Source organism: Ylistrum balloti, unplaced genomic scaffold, assembly GCF_031769215.1.
Source record: "Ylistrum balloti isolate Yb309-2 unplaced genomic scaffold, AGI_CSIRO_Ybal_v1 Utg370706, whole genome shotgun sequence".
In the NCBI taxonomy this organism is placed as follows: Eukaryota; Metazoa; Mollusca; class Bivalvia; order Pectinida; family Pectinidae; genus Ylistrum; species Ylistrum balloti.
Genome location: NW_026782423.1, coordinates 1,122,796 through 1,134,120, shown reverse-complemented (window position 1 = coordinate 1,134,120; position 11,325 = coordinate 1,122,796). Strand labels below are relative to the sequence as shown.

Genomic DNA, 11,325 nt, shown 5'->3' with positions numbered 1-11,325 from the left:
ACATACATTGTCCATGCCTAGAAAGTCTGTCAGGTTCAGGTTTATATGTAGTGCCTTTTTGTAACATACATTGTCCATGCCTAGAAAGTCTGTCAGGTGTAGGTTTATATGTAGTGTCTTTTTGTAACATACATTGTCCATGCCTAGAAAGTCTGTCAGGTTCAGGTTTATATGTAGTGCCTTTTTGTAACATACATTGTCCATGCCTAGAAAGTCTGTCAGGTGTAGGTTTATATGTAGTGTCTTTTTGTAACATACATTGTCCATGCCTAGAAAGTCTGTCAGGTTCAGGTTTATATGTAGTGCCTTTTTGTAAAATTCATTGTCCATGCCCTTTTATACATAATATGATTAACTGATCATTTCCACTATAACTGTTACTGTTTATCATATTTGTATTTTTGTTATTATCATTGACATAAATAAGTCAGATATGATTCTGTTATTTCCAAATATGTCTTAGTATAGTACTCATGCCAGAAAACAGTTTTGAGATCTGCATGCAGATTCTGACAATTATCTTTGTATTGATTGCCAAGTGTGAAGTTTTGAATGTTGATTGTCCCTAAATTGGTGATCATATCTTGACCCAGTTTTTACTGCTAGTAACACGTGTACAAATACAATAAGATAACAATTGTTGTTCATATCTTCTGTAGAGATGACTTCTCCTTTCTGCGTCACAGTTGATAATGAATTGGTCATTAAAAGACATGTTTCTAAAACCCTAGTTAAAGGTTGCTGACTGTTGTCCCTTTGCAGGAGAAAAGGCTGGACTGCTGAAAGATGGGATGACATGGTGGACCTTGTGCGACAATACTCACTTGTTAACTGTGAAACTCATCCGGACAAACTACCAATATTGTCGTCATTCCTTGAGTTGATGGAAAAAACTCCAACAGACATATACATGGTATGTAATTATATTTCTATTGGGTCCATGTCTTAGTTCAAATTCCACTGCTGTATGCAGACTCATTTAAATTGCCATTAATTTCCCATTAATTTCTCATTAAAATGTATAAACCTGTTAATCCATGTCATTAATTCTTGTCATTGGTTTATGAAAACTATTAATAAAGGTCATTAAAATTCCTTTAATTAAGAATAATTGAAGGAATACCCCATAAAACTGTCAATTAAGTTCTTTTCTTCAGCTCTGCTTATAAAAAATAGATATAGTTTAAGTGTCACCATTACTAGTCTCTATAAACATGGTTGAATATGAACATGTTTGATGTCTATGTATAAAAAGGGAATTACCAAAATGTTTAATGTCACAAAAATGAAGAGGTCAAAATCAAAGGTCGTGTATCACAACATCACTTTAGATCAATTTTTTTTAATCATTTTTAAAAAGACTTTCCATTAATTGTGTTGTGTTCATTTACAATTGTAGAAGTGTATAAAGTCAGGCCACATCTATCTATATCTAGTTATTGCTATTCTGGTACTTTCACAATCTAGACATCACTAATCTTGTTACCCTACAATCCAGTTGCCATTTATTTAGACTTACCCACAATCAAACTACTTTAATTTTTTTCCTGTTCATATCAGATATGATAACTGGAACTTCAGTGACATTAAAGTTTTTATGTAAACTAGACTATGTGATATATATTCCATAAAAAATAATAACTAAACAATATATTAATTTCATATCTAGACAAACCCTCAACTTGTGGACAAACTGCTGCCCATGGTCCCAGAAATTATCCAGAAGTGCCCTCCACACTTTAATTGGGTAGCAAATGTTGCTGGAATTATGCAGAAGAAATGCACTTTAAAGTAAGTAAAATACTCCTTTAAATTTGCATTTATATCAGATAAAAGATTTTCAGATGTGCTGCCCTGAAGTATTTTGAGAATAATTTCCCAATGAAGAAGTCTGAGAGAACCAATTTGTCTGGTCAATAGACAGATTTATTGTCCATGTCATGGTTGACTAGACTTGTGAATGATATGTAATGCTCTATTTGCCAGGAAAGGATCAGCAACTGGTTGGATACCAATTGTGAAAGCGTTCCTAAAATCTGGAAAGGAGTGGGGAGTGTGGAAATGTTCTGATCTACTGCAGGAAGGAAAGTTCAAGAAGATTTGGAATTGGAAAGTATGACATTTAACCTATTGTAACATTTCAGTTTAAATTTCAGGTGCATTTTGCCTTTTGTTTCCAGAAATTTAGAGAATTTCAAATATTTAATCATGGTTACTTTACGTATATGTTAAACAAAATCTTTCCTGTGTTTCTCATCAGAAAAACTTCCTGGAGGCTCAGGAAATCATCCAGTTTATCAGCCAATACCAATTGACCAAAAACGTAAACTATGAAGAATCTGAAAAGATGCTAACTTACTATGGACTTGCTATTGCCTATCTTCTGGAACAGTTCTCGTGTGTATACTTTTGGGAATTTTGAATTGGTTATAAACATTGTTCAGACCTACATTGACTTTTCTTTGACAGAAATATGTGTATCTACAGTGTTAATTTTCTATATAGATCTATAGATTTTGAAGATGTTATCTAATTGGTATCTTATACATCTATGTTGAAATAGTGGAAATTTTTGGCAAGCTCAAGAGTATTTGGTGAAAACATTATATAAATACTTCTATAGCACGATATTTACTTGACAAGTTTCATGTACCTACAATGTACATGAAAGTTAATACACCTTGTAGTTTTGATACAATGGTACTTTTAGAAAAATATGTGAAATATATGTTTGTAGGCTAAGATGTTTTCTTATCAAGTTGTTTTACTGACAGTTTTGTAATGAAAACCAGACAGAATATGTAATATTCAGTGTTCCATATTTAATTACAATAGAAAGTTATACTATCAATCACTTCATCATTATTGTAAAAAAAAAACAATTTCTAAACAATTCTAGACTTCATTTGTTTATATTTTTCATAAAAGCAACTACATTTTTTACAGTTTGGCGAATATTCAAGAAAAAATCAATGGTGAGATAGCAGAACTTGCTATAACTATGATGGAGAATCGGTCCAAGTCTTTGAACAAGTTCATTGAGGCCTTTGTTGTGAGAATATCTCTCGAGGTAACATGTCAAGTAGATCAACAGACCAACAACATATTATAGTGAATACACATTACTTTATTATCATTCTTCAAAAGGATTATCAAAATTTAAAGATTTTAATTTTGTGATGTTGCTTCTGATAAAAAAACATTTACACAGTAATCACAGTCAGTAACTTAGGAATACAAAAACTTTAATCCAAGAAAATGTGTCAAGGTTAATGAACGTTTGAAATTTAACCATGTTTTAATTTGGAATGATTTGGAGGAAGTTTTAGAAAGCAGTATTTTTGTTTCAGAAATCCAAGCATGTGATTCCTAATGTGACTGAGAGGTTGTCAGTGTTGTTCTGTGATGAGGAGTATATTTGGGATGATTTTCCTACACAGAAGTCGGGAAGTTTTATTTTGTTGAAGATCATTGAGGCCTATAGGTAATAATACACAAAGAGATCAGTCTTTCTACTGCTGTAATACAGTGAAATAAAGAGAAAGATTTTCCTTTCCACCATTAGGGAAGACATAGAAAATTCTCTCTAAATCAGGTAGTGGAAAGCAGCTTTCTTGGGGTAGATTCTGTTGTAAACTAATTAGGAGAAAACACTCTTTTGGTCTTTCTGTTTATATTTGTTAAACTTAATTTGCAAACCGCTCCACAGTCTGTAGTTGTAAATGATTTATTTCAGTATTGGTAGTCATATTTTCATTGATTTTGCAGATTAATAAACTGTTCATTTTCTATATCCATGTTATGCATCCGCTAAATGTTTGAATGTGGAGGAGTGTTCCAAAAATAGATGGTACATGTAGTGGTCATGTAGAAACCATATTCTTTACACATGGACAAAATTGAGTTATTACTAGTTATGAAGATGTATGATAATAATTTCTTGTCAACTATACTAAAATGTAATATTTTATGAATTGAGGTGCCTATGATATCACCTGGAAACTGTCATGTCCCTTTATAATAACAATCAAACTAAGTTCCTCAATTTAAAATATGTAAATGATGAATGGCGCACAAACTTTCTCTTATGAAAGGGCACAATTTTAATGTTTTGTTGAGAAATAAAATAAATAAAAAAAACCCCAACGAAAACGGTGAATTTTAGGAAATAACAAAATCTTTGTCTTACAGGAATATCTAACTTTTCACTATACAATAAAGTCCATCTAGATGGATATTGTATCTGGATTTTTCTACACCTTTAACTGAAGTTTAAAGACTGTTAACTGTAAAGGGATAATATATGAATTAAGTGGAACATGGAAGAGGATACAGTTACAGTGTTGACCACATTGTAGGAGTGTTGACCACGCTGCAGTAGTGTTGACCAAACTGTTTGAGTGTTGGTCATGTCCTGAATAATGCAAGAATTTATCAGCTGGCCGTTGACAATGCTTCAGAAATAAAAAACTTATATGATTATTTATTCTTCTATGTTATGATATTATGAAAACCAAATAATTTCAGTGCTGGCAAGGAGATACCAGGTGAAGTCAATATAAGCCTGATAAAGATGTTTCTATATGCCATGCAGACAGAAGACTTGGACTATATAGAAATGGAACATGGAACTGCAACAATGTATGGCTTAGCTGCCACTCAGTACCTCAGTGTTTTTGTTTCAAAGGTTAGAAATTGTGTGTGAGATATACATGTGAGAGTATTTCTATATGGTTTTGGTGCTTAATCATAATACATGTACCTTACCCCGGTAATTGATTTGTTAAAGACTTGCTGAAGAAATTATGTATCAAAACTATTATGTTAATTACATGTACAGATATACTTAACAATGATTAGATAAATTTCCTCCAAAGACATAGCAAAGTGGGGTTATCTTTGAAGTACTACTTCATAAACACTTGTTGGGATAGTAACCCTTTGGAGCTGTTCATATTAACTTTAGTATAGTGACCTACAAATGTATGTTTTCTTTCCCAGCATGTTGGGACAGACAGCTCTCATGTGTGTGCACAACTGGTACCAGCCATTGTCAAACAGATGAAACATCAGGATGAAATGCTTGCCAATGCAAGCTTCCCCATCATCAGTCATATCTGCCGTCAAGATCCTAAACTCATGGCCAGTGAAATGGGTGCTCTAGCAGAGTGGTACAGCACACAACATACCACTTTAGCTCTAAGTATGTAGCAACATGAAATTTACAAATAATTTTATTATCAATATTTCTTAATTTCAAATATATATGAAATAACAGCAGGAACTGTAAATTGCATGCATTAATATCTATGTATTTGTTGTATAAATTTTTTCTCTTTCATCATTGAAAGTTATTACCAAGAAATAGTTTTCTGACATTGCCTAATGCAGATGTCTATATAAAATCTAAGTGTTTATATCATATGTCACAAATGAAGCAGAAGGCACTTATCCTTCCAGAATACCTGGTCTTATTCTCATACCTTTTCAGGAGTCTCTGTGTAAATCTTTACTTTGTTCCTATTCTGTCAAGTTTTGAATGGTGAAATAAGAAATAAATTTGAATTGAGACTCTGTTAATGTGTTAGTCTTTGTTGTTGTTTAATATCCCATTGTTGAATAAAAATATCTTATTGAAATAAAAAACATATTGGCAAGTCCTTAAAAGTGCCATGATCTTCAACGTATGTTTTTTTTTTTGTGTGGAAACTTTACATGATTTTTAAAACAGTATGTAGGAGTCTTTTTTTTCGTACTTGGTAACATGACTTCAGATTGTTAATTATAATTAGTCCAAAACAGTAGGAATAAGATAACCCTATAATCTCTTATCAAAATTTGATGTGATAGATAAAATGTATAATATGTCTGTGTTTGTCAGATGCTATCCCTAAGCCCTATGAGGAAAGTATTGGATTTACACAACCAGAGTTTAATATGGTGATGTCAGCAATAGAAGAGGACTCGGATCAAACTAACGCTGTTTTCCAGGCTCTCTTAATAAAACTGCTGGCTGAGGATCAACCAGAGGTAGGTCACAAGACAACTTCAAGCTAATGAAGTAAGGAAAGAGATATTTTGAATAATCTGACATTGGTTCAGTGTCTTCAGTATTAACTTCAGTTATCTAGGCTGATGTCACAAGTTGGTGTAGACATTCCTCAATGTCAGGTCACAGAGGGGTCAGATTAGACATATGTTGTGATATAATGATGTTTTATTTCTGTTGTGCAGCTCTTCACACAAAGCCATATTGACTACATGATCAAGCATTTTATGCCAAACAATGAGACACAAATCGTCCTACTGATAGCCCTGGGTGACATCATTCCGGAACAGCCCGAACTATTTGGAAATAACATACTGAATAATGTCCTGCAGAATCCAAAACTAGACCTGAAAAATGCTGCTTCAATCCAAGTGATCTGTGTCAACTTGGGTCTGAAAAAACAGGTATGTTTTTATGTGTTACATGTTTAGTCTCGGTTTAATAAATTAGGTCTTTGACTGACATGTTTAATAGAAAAGTGGATTTTAATTGATTTTTTACAGGTAGAACGGTTTATCTGAATTTCAGTAATGGAAAATTATGAAGATTTTTTTCTATGATTTGTTTCAGGCACTAGCAGATAGCTTGATTAAAGAGTTGGTTGTTCTAGTAAAACAAGCAAAGGACGCCAATCAACAAGCAGCTCTTGTAGATTCCCTCCGAACATTGGGCGCCAAGTATGGTGTAGACAGTCTAAGACCAGATCGCAAGTTCTTTGAAGACTTGCAGAAAAATGGACAAAATTCCTCTGTCAAAGACATGGCTACTGCCATAGTAAATGCCATGGATGGTGTCAGGTACTGTCTTTGTGTAATTATTTTTTCAATTCAAAACTTCAATTCCTGTCTCCCAATAAAATGTGTATATTAACGAGTTTAAATTTATTCAAAAGATATTTGTCTTTGTATTTAAAAACAAATGAAATGTAGGATAAGATATTTATGCTTTGATTGTTATTAATATCAGTAACTTGCTATCTGGCAATATACTTTTATCTTTGATATTTTATAAGTTACTTTCAGTTTACTTGGTTTTTTAAGTATACAGTGCCTTGTCTATATGAGAAGTGTAGAGTCATATTTTTTCTCCTTAAAATTTCAATGTAAAACAAAGTAAATTCTTATATTATTCACATGTACTACATCTAACGAGAACCACCATTGATCATTTTCAGTATGACAGGCATCACCACTGAAGTCATACATATCAAGAGACAGGTTGGGGAACTTGATGAGAGGGTCACTAAAACTGAGGTAGAGGTCAAAGGCTTAAAGGTAACGGTTGATAGGCATGGCCGAGAAATCAAAACCATGAAAACTGGACTTAAAATGGTCAACAAACGTGTGGATGGGATGCAGCAAGATATTGACGATACCAAGCAGAAGGTGGAAGAACTTGACAACATGGTAGAGTATTGTGTTTCCATTATAAGACATAACTATATTAAGATTTTCATGATCATAGATTGATATGAGCTAAAAGTGCATTCAAATAGAAAATGTCATAAGTTTTATATCTACCTGAAAATTATCATGATTATAAACAAATGTTAACCTTATCCCACTTTGTCTTCTTTGTACATGTGTACTAAACATGTTCTAGTTAGATTACCAGGTATGTGTAATACTGTAGAAAATAATTGTTAAAGACATGAAAGGAGACTTTGTTAAATACATATTTATATTTCATGTAGTATTTGTCAATACGTTAACGACACCATCGAAAAATGAAAACTGGGAATCGCATCAAAACTTATACATACACATATTACAGGCAATGAGCAACGCTCCAGCTTGGTCCAGAGATCTTTCCAAGTTGATGAACCCAAAATCTGACCATGATTGGAGGTTGTTGGCCCAGCGTCTTGGATATTCACCGAGGGACATCCGAGCATGGGCCACCCAGAATGACCCCTGCATGTCCCTTCTTAGTGAGTGGTATGCCACCCACAAGACAGCTGAAGCCACCCATGCAGTACTGACCATTCTACAAGACATGAACAGACTGGATGCTGCAGTCATTGTAGAGAATGCTATGAAGGCAGTAGGTTGGTACTGTTTTTGTTTCCTAGATATAAATATATTTACATGAAAGCAAGACAATAATCCATATTTTTATCTTTTCAGAAAGTGATCCTGGAAGATGATTGAAAATGTATATTACTATTTTCCTTTGAATTTGCTTAACAGAGGATGTTGTGGTGGAGGCCAAAGAATACACCAAACCTCCACCGATCTTCCTTAGCTACCAATGGGGTCACCAGAACGAGGTCAAGTTACTACGACAACACCTTCTCATGGCTGGCTATGAATGCTGGATGGATGTTGGACAAATGGGAGGTGGGGATAAACTGTTTGAAAAGATTGACAATGGGATTAGAGGATCTAAGGTTGTCATATGCTGTGTATCTCAGAAGTACGCCAAATCTCCTAACTGTAATAGAGAGGTGAGGTATTGATAGATGACCAGACTAATGTACCTTAATTTTAAAAAATACATGTATTAAAAGACTAACATTTTACCATCCAAAATATCATTGACTGACTGCCCAATACAACATCTTCCAAGTAGAACACAAGTCACAATGGAATTTATTATTAAGCTTACCATCAAAATGTCCTGTTCAGGAATGGTGTTATTACCTTCACTCTTAAAAAGAACACCTTGTGTAGATTTTTAATTCATATCCACACTTACTGTCTTGATTTATGCCTCCACTCGCAGGTGAACCTGTCTGTAAACCTAGGGAAACCCATGATTCCTCTCCTGATGGAGAAAATGGCCTGGCCTCCCCAGGGCTCCATGGGACCCATCTTCAGTGAGTACTTGTTTGTGAGATTTTTCCAGCGAGGAGGGGAGGAAACAGAAGACAAGCGTTACTGGCCAGTTCCAAAATTTCAGGAACTTTTGATGCAACTCAACATATACAAAGCCATGCCTGATGAATCACTCATTAAGAAAGGTCAGTAAAAAGATAGCTAGAACAGCCAATAATGTTTTTCTTATTTTGTGAAAAATTGAAACAGCACAGAAATTATGATTATTTTCAGCTGTTATTTGCAAAATTGCAGAATGTTTGTAATGAGAATTTGAAGAAATCTATTCCATAGTAAAATATAGATTAAGGTTTGCTACTAATTAGAGAAAAATATGTTAGTATCTAGATATTCTTTGAAAGTATGTTGATGTTTCAATTGAAAATACCTCAACATTTTTTGGCTGATGTATTTTTATGTCAACAGAATACAAGAACTGGTGGGTTCCTGTGGCAGAGGAAATCATCATTACCAAGAAGTCAAACACAGGACAAATTGATTCCAATTCCAGTTCTGCAAAGGTATGACGCTAACACACACTATACAATATACAACAATGTACATTTCATACCTTGTAACTCAGAATATATTAAGGATCAATTTTGTACAGCTCTTTTACTAAATATATATATTCTTTTACAATGTTTGATAATGATTGTACATTGTAAATGCCAAACTTTTTGAAGTGTTTCAACTATATGATATTACTAAATACTAAATAAGTCTATTTTGATTACCAGGAGGAGACTAGTAAGTCCCCAGATGTATTCCTGTCTTACCAGTGGGGTAAACAGACACAGATCAAACAGCTCTACAAGAGGCTTTGTGAGCTTGGTTTGACCTGCTGGATGGACATCTACCAGATGGGAGGAGGTGACTCTCTGTATGACAAGATTGACCGAGGTGTCCGAGGTTGTAAGATTGTCCTAAGCTGTGTGACCACCAAGTACGCAGTCTCTGCCAATTGTAGACGAGAAGTCAGTCTGGCTGATTCATTAAAGAAGCCTGTCGTCCCTCTTCTTTTGGAAAAGATGGACTGGCCACCAAGTGGACCTATGAGCATGGTCTTTACACAGCTTCTGTTCATTAATTTCTACCGTGATGAGGAAGTTCAAAAGACATGGACTGGGGATAAATTTGATGAGCTACTAGACAAGATCATGGAAAATGTGCCAAATACAATTGGATATGTTCCAAAGAAAAAGGAAGATGAAGAATCTGCACCAAATCCAGAAAAGGCACCTCCACCGTACAAACCAAACCCACAGTATGGACAAACACAACAACAGCTACAAACACAACCACACCAAACACAGCCCTACACACAATCTCAACCGTACCAACAAGCTCAACCGTACCAACAAGCTCAACCGTACCAACAAGCTCAACCATACCAACAAGCCCAGCCCTATCCTCAAACTCAGCCCTATCCTCAGTCTCAGTCTTATGGACATCATGCACAGCAACAGAGGAGTCCGGCAAATCAGAAATCCTCTTCCTGTGTCCTTCTGTAAACTTATAATTTTGTAGATTATCACAAACAGTTGAATGTAAGATTAAATTGAAAAGAAAATTTAGATCTTGTCTATGCAAAAGAAGGATGGTCATATAAATTTGAATTCTGTAATGTTTTCTTAAGGTTGTGGAATATACATTGTATAAACTGAGTGTTTTTTGAAATTATGTTCACCTCCACTTCATAGCTGTCTCAATAACACTGAGTTGTCAGAATATCACAACAAATTCCTTCACAGAATTTCTTCAAGACTGAAAATTCTGACTTTTGTTTTGTTTACAGACATAAAATTGGCCTTTTTTAAGTTGTTTTACCTGAGATTATCAGTACAAATTTAAGTACAGAAACAGATCGAGTATGCAAAATACCATATGTAGGTATAGAACAGCAGCAGCTGATTATAGATCATAATTATAAACTTATGAGAATAATTCTCTCGCCCTGGGTATATAACACATTGTAAATGTTCATGTAAATGAACCTAATCAGTAATACTACAAAGAGGTGAGATGAACTCAGATGTGACGAACTTTACAGGGAATTATAGATATGGCAGTCCGGTGTGTATGTTTTATATATAACTATTAATTACATGGCATGAAAACATTAAGATCCATTGTGAAGACTGATATTATGATTTATCAAAGATTTTTTTTACATTTTTACCAATCATATCAAACTTTCCAATTAGAGTATCTAATTAATATTGATTGTCACTTTTATTTATCATCATGCACGATTCTTATTTAGATATTTTATCATCAGATCTACAGAAACATTAATTACAAGCATACCGGTAAATGAATGATACATTAATGGAGAATAAATAGAATCGAAAATTGAATTTATACGCAAGCACTGACACACATCAACATATAATAAGTATCACAGATATACAATATATTTATGTTTGTATCAACCAGAATACTTTATAGTGTATTTTT

The 11,325-nt window shown here is 33.9% G+C and overlaps 1 protein-coding gene across 1 annotated transcript; it reads left to right on the top strand.

Annotated features, from left to right (window-relative positions):
- The first annotated feature begins 473 nt into the window (after nucleotides 1-473).
- Nucleotides 474-10,379, top strand: LOC132557681 (uncharacterized). Its single transcript, XM_060222200.1, has 18 exons — nucleotides 474-538; nucleotides 763-913; nucleotides 1,670-1,791; nucleotides 1,987-2,113; nucleotides 2,261-2,397; nucleotides 2,947-3,070; nucleotides 3,351-3,484; nucleotides 4,528-4,687; nucleotides 5,002-5,203; nucleotides 5,882-6,030; nucleotides 6,235-6,453; nucleotides 6,620-6,846; nucleotides 7,224-7,455; nucleotides 7,823-8,096; nucleotides 8,239-8,495; nucleotides 8,774-9,011; nucleotides 9,292-9,386; nucleotides 9,606-10,379. The coding sequence occupies exons 1-18, from the start codon at nucleotides 474-476 to the stop codon at nucleotides 10,377-10,379; spliced, it is 3,687 nt and encodes a 1,228-aa protein (XP_060078183.1).
- Nucleotides 10,380-11,325: the final 946 nt, after the last annotated feature.

Coding starts and splice junctions, on each gene's coding strand:
- LOC132557681 (XM_060222200.1), top strand. CDS start 474: ATGCCAGAAAACAGTTTTGAGATCTGCATGCAGATTCTGACAATTATC. Junction 3,485..4,527: donor AAGATCATTGAGGCCTATAG/GTAATAATACAC, acceptor AAATAATTTCAG/TGCTGGCAAGGAGATACCAG. Junction 8,496..8,773: donor CTCCTAACTGTAATAGAGAG/GTGAGGTATTGA, acceptor CTCCACTCGCAG/GTGAACCTGTCTGTAAACCT.